Raw genomic sequence first — 16,417 nt, 5'->3', positions numbered from 1 at the left:
GGTTCCTCCCCGCAGCCATGTTCACCCTGAAACTTAACAATGCCCACGGCTGCAAGTCCTATTGAACTCTAGGTCTGGGGGGTGCTCAGGGAGGCAGAGTGGTCTGGTGGCCAATGTGGGGCAGGGCCTGGGTTTAGCAAGACCCCCAAGGCCCTACCTACCTGTGGGCATCTAAATCAGTCACAGGATCTGTAAAGACCAGAATAAACCTGTCTGGGGGCCGAGCCCTCTCTGCCCTGCGTCACAAGCTTCCTGCCGGCAGGGACAAGGGTCAAGGAACAGGAAGGGTAGAAAACCCAGTGACCGGGTGGCAGGGTCCAAGGCGCTGGCGCCAGGTAGATCTGGCCTCCAGCCCAGGGCACGGCATGAGCTTGTGGCAATGACCGTTGTTAGGTTCCGGAGTGAACGATGCAGCTCCCAGACGGCGTGCTTGCTGCGGTGGCAGGCCCCTCTTTGGATCCCACGCGCCGAGGCCGTGACGACCCGGCTTCTACGCTGGCCGAGGAATGGGCATCGTTCGGCTCCAGTGTCAACGCATCCGTAGGGAACCCGCTGCGCATGCGCAGCAGTTATTCCGGGGAGGGAGAGGGACGTGCCCTCCCCGCCTGCGTCAGGCGCCAGCTGCGTGTGCATCACGTGGTCCGGCGCGGGCATATAAGGCTCCACAAAGCCACCGCGCCGGCATTTGGGGGCGACGGAGTGTTCGGCAGTTGCTTCTTCTCTCCATTGTCTCTGCCGCTGCGCGCCGGGACCTCTCGATTGGTGAGCGCCAGTGGTCGTTGGGCACCGTGGTAGCACCCCAGGCCTTACCTTGCCCAGGCAGCTCGAAAGGCTCTGGGACCTTGGGGCTGATCACGTGCGCATGCGCAAGGATGGGAGGAGTGGGGCGGCTTTCCCACGGCGTATGTGTAGTAAGGAGAAGGAAGCTGGTGGCTTCTGCGCATGCTCCCTGCCGCCCTTCTCACTGAAATTGCCGCGCGCGCGACGGCTCGCTATTGGGCAGGGGCTTTACGCCACTCCTCTCATCTCCCCCTTCCTCTTGTTTCTCCGGGGCGTCTGCGCAGTACGAGGTCGGGGCGCACGCGGGACCCACGTGGGCCGGGCGCGCGCGGGAGCCGCCGTTTCCGCTTAGGCGGGAAGGTCACGGTGGGGGACGGGTTTGAATGGGGGCGGCCGTTGGCCGCGCGGGCTGTTGGGCGGGAGGGGAACTGTGTGTGGACAGCTTTGGGGGGAGGGGCAGCCTGAGGTTCCCGGGGGGGGGAGGCTGTGTGTGGGGAGTTGTGGGGAAGCTCCCAGCGAGGTGGGGGAGGGGGCTGTGGGGCATCCTGGGGCCCCTGATGGGCTCTGGGTGAGGGCTTGGCAGGCTGTGTGGTGGGAGGGTATTTGGAAAGGATGTAGGGCATTTTGGGCCCCTGGTCTGTGGGGGCTCCCTGCCTTGGGTTTCTTGGGCACGTGTGCTGCAGGGGAAAAGTAGCACTAGCATTTTGGGACTCCTTGAGTGGTTTTGGAGGTCCACTGGGGCACCCTGGGGTCACCACAATGGTGGGGTGAGGTGGTGGGGTTCTCTGGGGCTCTCTTATATCCCATGAGGCTGTGTAAAGAGGATGTGTCCATTCAGTGGTGTAGGGAGGATCTGTGTCCTCTGGGGAGTTGTCTGGGTGTCACTGTGGGGTTGGGTCCCCCGCCTTCCCATGAGGTTGGTTTTTAGGGGTTCCATCCATTTCATAGCTTGAATGGGAGTCTGTGTCCTATGTAGGTCCCCTGGCCTTTTAGGGTACCCCAGGGTGTCATGATGTGCGTCTCTGGGGGTACCCTGGTATTTTAGTGCCCCCCTCTGCATATCAGCAGAGCATCATCGGGTACTGTGATTTATGGGGCAGCGTTGGCGTTTCAGGGGCACTCCAAGGCTGCCTGGTCATGGGTGCTGGCTGTGTGTCCTCAAGGGATGCAGGGGGGTGTGCCAAGCTGCTGTGCTATCTGCAGGGTGTCCCTGTCACTTGAGCAGTCCTGAGCTCCACTGTTGGGGGGGGGGTGGGAAGGTGCTTTGTGGGGCAGCTCTGGGACTATGACAGGATATACATGATGTGAAGGCCTTCAAGGTCCCTGTGAGGTCTCTGGGCATCAGTGGTGCTTGTGGAAGGGGTGATATAAAGCTTGCCAGTCTCTTGCCTTTACTTACCCAGTGAGCATAATGGTAGTGCTCACAGCTCTGCTTTGGGGCTGGGTTGATTGGCATTTAGGGGGGCTGTGCTGTGCATGTTACTGGGCTGTGCTGGAGTGTAACTGGGTACACTCCCCTGGGCCCAGCCCCTTACCCTTTAAGGAGGTCACTGGTTTATGGGGTCTCATTTGCTTCTCATCCTGATGATGGGGGCACTGGGCTTATTTGATTTCCCCAATCCCCATGGCAAAGCCATGCAGCTGTGCCCAACCCCTGCAACAGGGTCTGTGTCCCTTTTGCTTTTCAGGGGACCTTGGGCAACCAGGGGGAAAGCAAGGATTCATCTGAGGGGGGGTGTATGGCTGAGGAGGGGGTGCTGGATGGACTCAGCCTCACCCCACAGAGCACCCCCTGCCCTGGGGGGGTGGGGATTGTTGGTGCCTTCCTCGCCCTTTATGAGCTGCCAGCTCCCTGCTCCCTCCTCCCTTCCTCCTGCACTAGAGAGATGCTTTTTGGCTGTGTTTGAGGAAGTTTCAGCACTTCTTAAACCGTGTTGCTGAGATCAAAGGTCTCAGCCCTTGTACAGCTGGTAATGGGTGCTTGTGGCAGTAGGGGGTAGGTATAGCCCTGTATTCAGTGCCCTGTGAGAGCAAGGGGTTTGGGGGGAGGTGACTAAGAAACTCTATGATCTATGTCTTTTTATTGCTCTTGGCTCTTATTGCTCACGGCTTTTCCTGCTGGGGTGTGTCCATGTTGTTCCATCTGCAGCCCAACCAGAGGGTGGGGGCTGGGGTGGGTAGTGGCCAGGCTAGACACTGCCAGGGCAGTTGCCGGTCAGCCCACGTTGAGCTGAGCTGCTGTGGCTTCCTATTGCCTTTAAGTGAAAATGTCTATTGCATCTCTCCCTTTGGTTAAAAACCTGGCACAGCCTAGGCAAACTCCAGACCCAGCCAGTTGTGTGGCAGTGGAGAGAGCTCTGCACATGATGGGGCTGTGAAAGGCAGCTCCTTGCTTTCCTCTGTAGCAGGTATTGACTTCCCCAGCTCCAAGGATCTTTGCCTAGCAGGCAGACAGAGCTTTCTGCCCAGAGGTTTAAGCTGCTGCTGCCTTCCATAGTATCTGCCACCAGTATGGGAGTGGGAAGAGGTGAAAGGGGATGTCCTCTGCAACCACAGGTCTGCTTTCCTGGCCTCTTCTGGCCAGTTGACAACACAGTGGACTCCAGGGCAGAAAACCAGAGTGGCTGAGCTGGGTCTTAGTTTAATAAATATAGCACTGATGGGTCTTTCCTGGGGCGGTGATCAGAGGGGATCCAGTCTGCTCCTAGTCTGGGTCTGGTTTCTTTCCCTCCAGGAGACCTTGGTCTCAGCTGTGAGGTCTCCCATCTCCTCATCAGAGGTGTGGCAAGTTGCTCTGTTCACGTGGGCTTCTGCAGCCTTGGCCTTGTTGATCCTCTTATCAACCACACCCTGACCAACCAGTGGTTGTATGGACTGGTTCCAAAGCTCTGTCTTCCTCATGATGGCTTCAGATAACAAGGCTGTTACTGGGAGGCAGGGGGAGGGATCTAGTGTCTTCAGCTGCCTCTGGGAATGTAGTCAAGTGGGCTTGAGCCTAATGGAGCTGCTGGTACCCACGAGCTCCCTAGCAAGTGGCCAGCTTGAGCTGCTAAGGATGGAGGAACTCAGTTTAAGTTTCTTCTCTCCTTCCAGGATGAAGAAGCCTTTACCATCTTCTGCACCATGGAATTTCCCTTGGTTGTAACTTGCTGGAGCCAAAGGAACTGTAGAAAACAAATCCCCAGCCCTATTGTATAGCAGTAACTGTCTGGTCCTAGACACCTCTTAGTTTACAGTTTAATTTAATTTTTTAGCATTATTTATTACAGTATTTTTGCATACCTCATATTCTGTTTACGTGTCCGAGTCTCCCATTTAATTGGAAACCACCGGTGTCAGCAGCATGGAGTTCACCACTGAATCGACCACAGCTCTCCTGACATCAGTAATTCATGCAACCAGCACGGAGACCTCTGCCCCCTTGGTAGCCTTCCTCTGGTTGCTGATTCTGGGCTTCATCATTGCCTTTGTCCTGGCCTTCTCAGTGGGCGCCAATGATGTGGCCAACTCCTTCGGCACAGCTGTGGGCTCAGGTGTGGTGACGTTGCGGCAGGCGTGCATCCTGGCTAGCATCTTTGAGACTGTGGGCTCTGTGCTGCTGGGTGCCAAGGTGAGTGAGACTATCCGGAAGGGGCTGATCGATGTGGAGATGTACAACACGACCCAGGAGCTGCTTATGGCCGGTTCCATCAGCGCCATGTTTGGTGAGTTGCTGGGAGGGGAAGTGAGAAAGGGTTGGTGCGGGGATATCTCCTGGTGTGCCTTACCAGGCCTGTTGCCCTTAGGCTCAGCTGTGTGGCAGTTACTGGCTTCGTTCTTGAAGCTTCCCATTTCCGGTACGCATTGCATTGTTGGAGCAACCATCGGCTTTTCCCTAGTGGCCAAAGGGCAGGAAGGTGTCAAGTGGTCCGAGCTACTTAAAATCGGTAAGTTAAAGTGCAGCCAGTCACCTGTCTGAGACAACCCTGAGCCTGCAGCTGTGGCTGTAACACTAGGATGTTTATCCTGCCTTTCTCTCCTAGTGTTATCCTGGTTCATTTCACCCCTCCTGTCTGGAATCATGTCAGCTGCCCTGTTCTTCCTCGTCCGCACATTCATCCTTTGCAAGGTAAGGATGCAGTTGCTGCTGTCGCTGCATTGTGATGTGAAGCTGTGAGCACAGATGATGATGGGGGTAACAGTAGCATAAGAGTGATGTTGCAGTCGTGGTGTGGTGTGACTGAGCACATGATGGCAGGTGTAATTATGTCAGAAGGGTGACATAGTTGCCATGACATGATGCTGTCATGAGCGCAGCTGACGGGGTGTAATGGTAGGCTAAGAGCAATGTTGTGATGTGAAGCCATGAGTGCAGTTAATGGCAGATGTAACAGTGATGGTGTAGCCATGTTGTGACATGAAGCCAGGAGCACAGATAACAGTGGGTGTAATGGTAGTGGAACAGTAATGCTGTAGCCATGATGGTCTAGGTATTAGACAAGAGGGGAGGATATCTTAAAGGGACAAAGACAAGCTTTGAATGCAGGACATCCTTCCTCAGTGGGTGGATTCTCATCTCTGGGTGATTCTCAGTGGCTGAGAGTGGCCCCTCAAAGCACTAAACGGGCTGAAGACCCTCACAGCCCCCTCTGCAGGCTTGTCCCTGTATCCAAGCACTTGAGTTTCAAGTGTGTTGGTTAACATGCTCTGGAAAGGTTGAAACCATTAAGTGGAGCTGGCTTTATGCTGTGGGGTTGACAGGCAGAGTTAGCCGAGGAAAGTAAATGGACCCTTTCCCTTGCTTCTCTTGCTGGTGAGGGCTGTCAGCGGCTCAGAGCCCTACCTACCATACCCATAGCTCTCCCAGCCTGATCAAGGCAGGAAGCAATCTCTTCCCTTGCTCTTGGCACTCCATGGTGCAGCTTGTTGAGGTGCCAGCAAAAGCGAGTTGCAACTTGAATGACCTGCTGTGGCATCTGAGAATCTGGTGTGGCTGTACCCTGCTGAGCTGGCAGCCTTAAAGTGTGTTGATCCATTCTGCTGTAGGTCTGTTGGCTTGTGTGGCAGCTGGTTCTCTGGAGTAACTACCTCACAAGAACATACCTGTGATGAAGGGCTTATGCTGCAGTGGAGGCAGTGTTTGCGGTGGCCATCCAGCTGCTGAAGGCAAAGCTGCTGACATTTAAACACAAGCGTAGTGCACAGTGAAGAGTGAATAATAGGACAGAGCAAAGATACTTTTTGAGGCACAAGGGCCTGGCTATTAGGAATGCTAAGGAGTGAGAAGCCAAGTATACAAGGTTACTGACAACTTACTAAGTTATATCAGGCTGCTGGAGGTCAGGGCGGAAGCGTGACACAACACCTGCATTTCTTTGCGAGAAGAAACTGAGTCAAGTCCAAGATGTGGAACTGAATCTTGAACTATTCAGTAACATTCTCCAAGAAGGCAAAATAAGAAAGCTCATTCCATGATTCTCCAGTTTTTGGATCATAACCACATGAGCTCAGCTGTAAGAACTTCCACTTACTGGGTCAAACCACAGGTCCATCTTTCCCAGTCTCCTGCGTCACAAAGCGGCAAAGAGCAGATGCTGGAAGGGAGAGTGAGTTGCGTCTGAGCAGGGTCTGTCCATCCGGGTGTTGTCTGTTCCCCACCCCAATCCTTGAGGAGACCATCAAAAATAAATCCCTATTGACTTTCTCTTCACCATTTAGTATTTTGGAAACCTCCTTTGTTTCCTTTCAAGCATCTCTCTTCTGAACCGGCCTTGTTAGTCTCTCAGGAATAACACAAGGAGTTGTTTGGGTACAATCAGTAGTATTCTGTTAGTGAACTCAGTGTAGACTAGCACTTGATAGTCTACAGCAGGAGTGTCCAACCTTTTTGAATGTGGGGCCGGATCATGAACTTTTTTTTATCACCCAGTGGGCCAGCGAGCCATATTCAGAAACCCTCTGTCCTGGGCCAGAGAGACCCTGTCTCTTATTGCAAGGTTCATGGTAGCTGCTGGTGGGCAGGGGCAGGAGGGACCCATTCTGCATCCAGCCAGCTACTGCCCCAGAGACTGAAGGGGAGAAATAAATAGCTCCACATCTCCATCCCCTGAGCAACGCAGCCCCAAGAGCTGACACTGCCTGAGGGGAGCTGGAGTGAGGCGGCTGCAGCACTGCAGCCCCTCACCTGCATGGCCCCACTCGCCATGGTGCCTGGCCACCCACGCATGTAGCCCTGGTGGCCTCAGCACTGTGAGCCCAGAGTGCGGGGTCTGGCAGACACCGGCTCCCACTGCCTCACCCTGCACGGGTCATGCCAGGACCCTGCCTGCCAAAGCCCCCCCATGCTGGCTTTCCATGTCCTGCTGGGGACAGGAGGAGGCTGGGCAGGTCAGCGCTGGGCAGGAGAAACGGTGGTGGAGCTCTGCTGCCGCTTCTGCTGGCTGGTGCAGACCTGGCCAGGCTCCTCCTGTCCCCAGCAGCCTGTGGGAAGCCAGCTTCAGCTGCATGCCACTTTTTCCTGGCTGGTGCTGACCTGGCTGGGTCCGTCCCATCTGTTGGGCCGTACGTTGGACAAGCCTGGTCTACAGGGCTTGTGTCTTAGAAATGTGGAAGTGTTCTGTACATCCCCTCTCATTTCCCCCATTGATTCCCTGATCTCCTGATACTCAACCTTTGCTGAGACTGTGCTGCTTTTGGCCATATGGGGCCAAACACCTGTAGCTAACACGCACCTTGGCTTAACAGGTTCTTGGCTGTAGCACTTCCATGCTGGGGAACCTGCTAAAATCACTGTTCTGGAATACATGCGAAGAGGGGAGCGTAGGTCTAATCTGGTTGGACTGAACAACAACGACTCAGTCCTCTGTTGTGGTGTGGTCACCAGCCTTGGTTCATCTTCGCCAGTGTGCTCTGGGTTCGATGGCTGCCCAGACTGTCTAACTGCCCAGGGCAGGACAGATCAGGCGGAGATGTATAGCTCAGTATCTAAGGGACTACCATTAAAAAGAAAGACAATGCTAGGGATTATTAAGAAAAGAATTGTAAACACAATGAGACTTATTGTGAATCCTCTTGATAAATCCATGGTGCCTCCACACCTTGAATCCTGTTTAGTTTAGAAGAGAGATGTTTGGGGCAGGGATGGGACAGGATCAGGGTTTCCAAAACATTGAATAGGCTGAGATTCGGCTCCAGATCTTGGATCTGGGTTGCTTTCTTCTTTCAAAGAACAGCAGGCATGTTGTCATGTGTCCTTTAACACCTTTAGTCACCTGATAGAACTTGGAGAGCTGTTGGTAATCCTGTGTACCTGGCCTCTCGTTTCGTAGCGTTTACCGTTAGTCAGGCCTTTGTGCCTCAGAAAACATGTTTGCTCTGTCTTATTATTCAGTCTTCACAGAGCACTAAACATGTGTTTAAATGTCACTGCCTTTTCCAGCTTGATGGTCACTTAAAACAGTGTTGCGATTTTGGATGTGATATGTCCTTCGTCCCCAGATAAATGGCAAACAGTCCATCTGTGCAGGTAACCGGGCTGCCTTAGTTGCCTGGGCTTGGCTGAGAAGGGAGGCAGAGGCTCCCAAAGGAGCCAAACACCCATTCAGCATGGCTTAAATTAAACGGTTGGCAACAAGATGGGTTTCAAAGTAGGTCCTTTGTGCTAGGCCAGCTGTTGCGTGCCCATAAAACAAATTCCAGCCTTGGGAGCCAATTGAAGCATCCATTTGGTGATCTTAGTGTATAGATCCCTGAGCTGGGAGCACAGAGCTCTGTGCTGGCTAGACAGCTTTCCGGGTACCTAAGGCAGTTTGTGGAAGCCACCTTGGACATGACACAGTATAGGCATCTTTGGGATGAGCCATTATCTTGCAGTTGTTTGAGGAAACTTGTTGAAAGATGCAAAGCAACCCAACAAGGAGAGGAGCTCTGTAATGCTGTCTTTGGCATCAGGTGAGGTTGAGATGCAAAGGAAAAAGATGTGTCCAGTGACCCTCCCTAGAAGCCCAGCACAGCTCTAAGTTGATGCTGGCTCTTAGTGAAGGTGGTAGCTAAGGAATGATGCTTGTTACAGCTAATAAACTGCCCTCAGAGCTGGGCTGGGTTCAGCTGTCACAGTGGGGGGCCATCAGACAACTGGCTGCAACATCCCAGATGCTCATCTCCGTCTCTGCAGGGAGTGAAATCACGCCCTTTATTTCTGGCCTGGCAAGTCAGCCAGTGTGACTCGCCTCACCCAAACCGCAGCAAGCTGTCACTTAGTCACTCCAAGCATCTGGCTGGTTCCACAGCAGCCAGCCTGTTTTTTGTTTTTGTTTTTTTTGGTTTTTTTGGGGGTGTTTTTTGTAGAGCTCAGCAAGGGGGGAGGGAAGTCTGGGTATACCAGTAACAACACTGTCACTTCTTTTGCAGACAGATCCAGTTCCCAATGGCTTACGTGCTCTTCCTGTCTTCTACGCCTGCACTATTGGCATCAATCTCTTCTCCATCATGTACACAGGGGCACCTTGTAAGTCAATCATGTTTTCCCCTTGAGCGTGATTTTTATTTCCCCTGTTTTTGCGAAATCACCATTAAACGCACGATTTACCCCTCTTTTGCTTTACAGGGCCGAAGTCCTAGAAGGCGGCTGGCCTCGGCCAGTTACAGAAGGCTGCAGGCTAGCGGGGGCTGAGTTGTAACCTAGCTAGTTGCCCCACCAAAGAGGCCTGTCCTTACTCTAAATCCCTCCAGACCTTTCTCCTTAGTCTTCACAGGATAACATGAGTTCCCCCTCCCCTCTCTCCTCCACTCTGCTGAAACTCAGGATGCTGGCTGTCTAGAAGACCTCCCCTGACTGTTTCCCGTTCTCCTGTGAATCAGGCTTGGCATAGTAGGGCCGGAGTCTGGTAGCATGGAAGGGCTCAGCTGTGGCCTGTTTCTAAGACTAGATTCATTACCCCAGAGCCTTCCTGAGCATGAAGAGCTAGCATGTCCCTGCTGGTACTGCGAAGAGGAACTCCAGGCTTCGGGGTTGGAAACCTCTGGGGAGCTCCCAGTTGACGTGTGCACATTAATTTGTGTATGAAGCAGGCGGGAAGGAGGGGATAGATGTGGCCCTTTGTAGTTGGCATTGGAGAGAAGTCCTGCGGATGGCAGCAGGAGCCTGCAGGAACAGCACTGTCTACTGCAGCACGGTTGCTCTCTTTGACATTGCAGCAAGCTCAGGACATCAGCCAGCGCATAAGCTATGTCAACGCGGAGGAGAGAAGCTAGCATTCATACGATTCCTAGCTTCTAGGTCAGAGGGTCCGAATCCTTGCAATAGTCTGTCTCCTAGCACATGGGAAGAATTAGCCTGTAACGGGCAGTGATTTATAATCTAGCACAGCTTCTATGCGGGTCATCCAGTGGTGCTGGACTCTCACTGCAGGAGAGTCACCACTGGATACTGCCCCCACTTCACCCTCTGCCATTTCCCTCTTCAATATTAGCACCTGATTTCTCCCATCTGCCAGTAATGTAGCTGCACTGGTGCCACAGGCACCCAGAAAGGCAGCTGCCAAGCCATTGGCGATGTGGAATGACGGGGCCTGTCGCCCTGGGGTTTTCAAGATCCCTTGTTTTATTTCCTAGTGCTGGGCTTTGACAAACTTCCTCTCTGGGGTATCCTCCTAATTTCGGCGGGGAGTGCTGTTGTCTGTGCTCTCATCGTCTGGTTCTTTGTATGTCCGCGAATGAAGAAGAAAATTGACCGTAAGTAACGCCTGGTTTCAGCAGTCCGCATCATAGCTAATGAGTGATGCCTTGTTCTTGACTAATCTTTTCCCCCTTGCCAGCACAGGGGTTTGGTCTGTCAATCCCAGCATCCTAGTGCTCAAATAGCCCTTAGCTTCTCTGCCAAGGCAGTATGAATCACTGGGGTATAATCCAGCTCTTGAATGATGCTGTTAACCCTCTGGCTTGTAACAAGAGCACTGTTCTGAAACAGTGGGCCTCACACCTGCTCTGTAGCATTTTTCCCCTGTCTAAATGGCCCTTGCACTAGTAAGCGGAGATTTTTCTCTGCTCCGCATCGCGGTCAGATCCAGCCGCGGGATGTCTCTGTGCCTGAATGGGCTGCAGCTGCTCAGCAAAAAGCTGATGCCTGGACAAGACAGTGTTTCCCACGGGGGGGGGGAGGTAAATCACCTGTTAACTGATGTAACCTTTTAATGACAAATGTACCTGAGCATGCCTTTAAACCCTGCTGTGGGAGGCTTAACAACTTTAAGCAGGCCATCCCATTCAATCCCTTAGCTGGAAGGGGTGGGGGGGAAGCCTTTGAAACACCTCAGCCTCCCTGTTTTAAGAGGTTATCTCATACACAAATGATGTGCAAAAACCCAGAGACCAGATAATGGCTTTCATGTGATGAATAGCTAGGTGCTTCCCACTTGTCCTGAGAACGTTCCTCGCTTGGGAACTGGCTCTTGTCCCTCCCCACTTAACCTGGAGTCAGGCTCTGTCCTGCAGCTGTTGAGTATCCACCTGGTTTGCTATTGTTACCCCCTTTGGAAAAAGGAGGCAGAAGCCATCAAGCTGGTTCTCCTTGAACCCCACTGGCCAGGCAGATACCAGGCTTGAGTAGCAGAGATCTCCACCCCCTTCCCCCATCCATCCTTTATGGGAGTGAGCAGATTAGGCTTCTCCAGACATCTTCCCTTTGCAGTGCCACCCGTCAGTGGCTAAGGGTTATGTTCGTTTAAGTGGGCAGTGGTAGTTTGTCATTGCCTGTGGGTTCCCTGTGACTGCTAGCAAAGCCCTTAAGGAGGCTCGAGTCGCACCCCAGGGTACAGTCCTGCCTGTGGTGGGTGTCAGTAAAGAAATGTTTGGAGCTGGCTAGTGCCAGTGCTGGAAGCCCCACTGAAGTGCAAGTGACTTGGTGACCATGCTGGCACCAGGTTGGCAGGAACCTGCCTCTGGGTATCCTGTGGCTCTGGGACTGGTGGTTGCTGTTGGCATGGGGGGAGGCAATAGCACAGCTGCTGTCTCTTCATAGGTGAGATCAAATCGAGCCCCTCGGAGAGCCCACTGATGGAGAAGAAGGACAGCTTAAAGGAAGACCCTGGGGAAGCCAAGGTGACCCTGGGTGACGCAAAGAGGCCCCTGGACTTTGCCTCAGTTGTGGAGGAGAGGACAGTCTCTTTCAACCTCGGTGATGCAGATGAAGTGCCAGAGCGCGAGAGGCCAGACCTGAAGGAAACCAATGTCGATAGTGGTGAGTTGTGGCCCACCAGGGTGAGGGGAAGGAGCCCTGTTGCTCCCTTGGGTGCCAGGGGCCAGTTGCCTTGGGTCCAACCAGTCTTGTTTCTCTTGCAGGTGCTGTGCAGCTACCCAGCGGTAACATGGTCCAGTTCAACCCAGTGGTGAGCAACCAAGTGAGCTGGAGTGGGCACTACCAGTACCACACGGTGCACAAGGACTCGGGGCTTTACAAGGAGCTGCTCCACAAGCTGCACCTGGCCAAGGTGGGCGACTGCATGGGCGACTCTGGGGACAAGCCGCTGCGACGCAACAATAGCTACACGTCCTACACCATGGCCATCTGTGGTATGCCTCTGGATGCCTTCCGTCCCAAGGAGGCCGAGCCTAGGGGTGAGGAGCTGGAGAAGCTGACGTGGCCAGGTGGTGAGGCCAAGAAGCGGGCACGCATGGACAGCTACACCAGCTACTGCAATGCTGTGGCTGACACCCACCCAGCTGCTGATGTGGAGGCTGCTGCGGAGCTGGGCCTTGGTGACCACCAGGGCAGCCATGGCTCCTTGGAGTGGCAAGACCAGGACAAGCCTGAGGTCTCCCTGCTCTTCCAGTTCCTGCAGATCCTTACTGCCTGCTTCGGCTCCTTTGCGCATGGGGGCAATGATGTCAGGTCTGTTACCTGGCTGGGCATTGGGCTGCGGCGGAACGTGCAAGGGCTCTTGCTTTTGATCAGATCCTATCTTCAGCTTGAATTGGAGCTTAGGAGAAACCTTTGCTGGTAGAGTAGGGAGGCAGTGGAAGAGATGCCTAGGAGAATTGAACACCTCCAGCGATGGAGAGTGCACAAAGAGAAGGTGGACAGCCACTGGATAGGGATGATCTAGGCTTAGTGATGTCTGTGCTCTGCTCTTGGGATTTCCCAGGCTTTGGTTGCCACATGAGGCTAGGAGAGAACCATTCTGGCTTGCTGCTACATGTGTTGGGTTTTTAAGCCTCCCTCAGAGGCAGTGGGTGTTGGCTGCAGCCCAGGCAGGGGATGGTAATGGCTGTGCCAATGCTCTTGGGACCAAACCTGCAGGGTCCTAGCTAGAGGGTGGTCTTGTCCCTCCATTCAGGTTTATATCTATGTTGCGTTGAGATCTGGAAGGAATCCCCTCCCCCTGCCCCCCCAATGTCAGATTAGTATTGGGGGGGTTTGCTTTCTTGTGTAGCAGGGACATGGCCTCTGTGTAGGATCTCTCAAGATCTGAGGGAACCTTTTATCAGACTTTACAGCAGCAGGATGCTGGCTGTTTTGGCCCCCTACTTTCCCTGTGGCAGGGTCTGGTGTTGCTGGGGCTGGCTGTCATTTTTATTAAGAGTTTAGACTGTGGGCTTGTCTGGGTCGGTTTGAACAGGGCTGATCCTGCCTTGGGCAAGGGACTGGACTCAATGTGACCTCTGGAGGTTCCTTCCAGCCCCATGTCTCTAGGATTTCAGTCTGTTTTAGCTCAAAAGGACCAGTGACTGCTCCCAGTCAAGCTGTATTTTCTCTCTGTTCCCTACCTTGCAGCAATGCAATTGGTCCCCTGGTAGCCCTGTACCTCGTCTACCAAACAGGTGATGTGGCCTCCAAAGTGGCCACCCCCATCTGGCTGCTGCTTTATGGAGGCGCTGGCATATGCATCGGGCTCTGGGTCTGGGGCAGGAGGGTCATCCAGACCATGGGCAAGGACCTGACGCCCATCACGCCCTCAAGGTAAGGCCCGGGGGGGAACATGTTGGGGTCTTCTGCTGCCCCTTGGCTGGCGTCAGGGTCTCTGCTTACTCTGACCCCTTCCCAGGGCAAATCATTACTGAGGGTGGGGCACAAAGCCTGCCCAGCCCCCATGGCAGACAGGAGGCTGATGTGCAGTTGTTACTTCATTCATCTGAAGCAGGAGACAGGAAGGGCTAATTACAGATCTCAGTAGCTTTGATCTGGCTTCCAGCTGGGCCTCAAAGAGGTGCCTTCTTCATGGGTTGTCGGAGTCTTGGAGGGAGATTTCAGACCCATGTGGAGCTCCCAGCATTGGGTGTGTGGGTTGCACATTGTTTCCAGGAAGTTCTGACCGGCTCTGTTTTTCAATCCTGCAGTGGCTTCAGCATCGAGCTGGCTTCTGCCCTGACAGTGGTGATTGCTTCCAACGTTGGCCTCCCCATCAGTACCACACACTGCAAAGTAAGTGCTGTGCTCCCAGCTTCCCCGACCTTGGTCCTGTGCTGCTAGCTTCCCTCTGGGAGCAAAGCTGGGTGCCGACTTCCAGCTTGGCAAGCCTGAAAGCTGCTTTGAATGGCCCCTCTAGTGTGGGGGAAGAGAGAAGGAAGTAGAGGCTACAGAAACAGCCTGGAAGCAGGGCATCAGGATCCAAACAAACCAGCTTCTTTGACAGCTCCTTTTATGGAGCTGCCAAACTGGAGGCTCGGGCCATGGGAACCTTCAACCCTCCATGAGCTGAGCCCTTGCCAGGGCCTGGGGGAGAACAAACAGAGCTTGTTGACCATGGTGGAGCTGGAAACACTGAGCCCAGTGCGGGTGTTTCCACACCTGGGGGAGGAGCTATAAATGACAGTGGTAAGGCTAGACGCAGCCTGTTTTTTCCAGCGTGGGCTGGCCGTGTCAAGTCAGGGGGGCTGTTTCTGGCAGCTAAAAGGGTCTTGAAGGATTTAGCAGGGTAGCCATGGACACAGCTTGGGCAACAGCTGACTGTTTAGCCGGGGCAAAGGGGGATTTGGTATCACTGCAGTTTGGCTGCCCAGCCAGGTGCAAGGGTCCCTCACAGCTGTCTCTGCCCCCCAGGTGGGCTCCGTGGTGTCGGTGGGCTGGCTGCGCTCCCGTAAGGCGGTGGACTGGCGTCTCTTCCGCAATATCTTCATGGCCTGGTTTGTCACCGTGCCCATCTCAGGCCTCATTAGTGCAGCTATCATGGCCCTCTTCAAGTACCCCATCCTGGGAGTCTGAGACGCATCAGGCATGAGCTGCTTCACCACCTGTACTTTGTTGGGGTGATGCTGGGCTGGGGGGCCCCTATCCATGTTGTAACCCCTTTATGCTAATGTGCCCCCCCCCTTAGCTGTAACATAGGCAGGGTCTGACTTTCCCCTCCGTACTGCGTGTTCCCGTCTGTGTTATGCTTCCCTGCCTTAGTCCCTGATGTCATCCTTGCTTGTTAATTTTTAATTGCGTCCCCCTCACTGCCCCCCCCGGGGGGAGGGGGCTATCTCAGTGCCATCTGTAGCTCTAGCCAAGCCACAACAAGGGGTCTGTAGATCCCAGGGGCCACTTTTTTTTTCCCTTTCAATAAATCTTTTTTTAACCTTTACCTGTTGGAGCAGGTGTCAGTCCTAGCCTCCATCCCTTCCTCTTCACATGCACCTCCAAGCCAGCTTTTCCCTGCCACCCCCCTTTCCAGCTCTGCAGAGGCCAGGCTCATGCCCAGGTTCTGAGAGATTTCTGGCTTCTACAGGTTCTGGTGCCCCCCCCGATTTAGGCTTGGGGGTCTGGAGGGCATGTGGCACCCCCCCCAATCTTGGCTGCGGGTGGGGGGGCAGTGTTTATCAGGCACCAGGTGCCCCCCCAATCTCAGCCTGGGGGGTCTGGCCCCAGTGTCACCATGGGTGTGTCCCATTGCTGCTGCCCATGTTGGAAGCTGTGTGACTGTCCCTGTTCCACCACACGTGTGCCAAGACCCCGGCCTGTGCCCACACACTACAGCTGCCCTCTCCTCACCATTGCTACCTCTAACTCAATAAAGATGGCATCATTTTATATAAGACTCATTTGCTTTTGGGCTGTTCCCTATATGTGGGGGGGTGGAGGGTGGGGGTCGGTGTGCTGTTGCTTGAAAGAAGGAAGCTGAGGGGTGCAGGGAAAGGGGGTAGAAGCCCCATAAGAAAGTGTGTGTGTGTGTTTTCTCCCCAGGGGAAAGCAGCTGCCCTTCTCTTGGCCCTACAAGCTGGGCAGGGGGTGCAAGGCCCCTGGGCACCCATATTACAGCCCTGTTAGGGAAGGAGACTGGTGCAGCAGACACCTTTTTTGTACCTTCCAGGGGGTATGGGGGTTCCATCTGGCATCCCCTCCCCCCAGCTGGAGGTGCCTGGGGCTGACAGGAACAGGCTGGCTCCTGGTGCCCCCCCCCCCCCCAGGTAGCACCAGAGCTCTTGCTGCTTCCCACCTTGCTGGCAGCTGCTATAATTAGAGCATAGCACTAATTGCGCTGGCTGCTGCTGGGAGTTGTCCTCACTTGCCTGCGGAGGGGGGAGAGAGAGAGCGGGGGTTAGGACACCAGGTTCTCAGCCTGGGTGGTCTATGCTGTGCCTGGTGTCCCCCAATCTTGGCCTGGGGAGCCTGTGCAGTGCCCCCCCCAGTTGCAACCTGGTGAGTCTGAGCTGGTGCCAGGGGCTGAATGAGTTCCCACTGCAC

The 16,417-nt window shown here is 54.3% G+C and overlaps 1 protein-coding gene across 2 annotated transcripts; it reads left to right on the top strand.

The window, feature by feature from the left end:
• The first annotated feature begins 605 nt into the window (after positions 1 to 605).
• On the top strand, positions 606 to 15,770 carry SLC20A1 (solute carrier family 20 member 1). Of its 2 annotated transcripts, none has more exons than XM_090052017.1 (11): positions 606 to 762; positions 3,874 to 4,484; positions 4,566 to 4,706; positions 4,803 to 4,888; positions 9,169 to 9,265; positions 10,372 to 10,491; positions 11,777 to 11,995; positions 12,097 to 12,646; positions 13,529 to 13,714; positions 14,092 to 14,176; positions 14,795 to 15,770. In XM_090052017.1, the coding sequence occupies exons 2-11, from the start codon at positions 4,124 to 4,126 to the stop codon at positions 14,954 to 14,956; spliced, it is 2,007 nt and encodes a 668-aa protein (XP_089908143.1). In that variant the 5' UTR covers positions 606 to 762; positions 3,874 to 4,123; the 3' UTR covers positions 14,957 to 15,770. The 2 variants fall into 2 exon arrangements, with proteins under 2 accessions (XP_089908143.1, XP_089908144.1); XM_090052018.1 differs by lacking the exon at positions 606 to 762 and adding an exon at positions 1,042 to 1,146.
• Positions 15,771 to 16,417: the final 647 nt, after the last annotated feature.

This window comes from Crocodylus siamensis, chromosome 6, assembly GCF_052110815.1.
Source record: "Crocodylus siamensis isolate JL-2025a chromosome 6, ASM5211081v1, whole genome shotgun sequence".
Lineage (NCBI taxonomy): Eukaryota > Metazoa > Chordata > Crocodylia > Crocodylidae > Crocodylus > Crocodylus siamensis.
The sequence above is the reverse complement of the archived record's forward strand: the minus strand, read 5'-3'. Positions and strand labels throughout refer to the sequence as shown.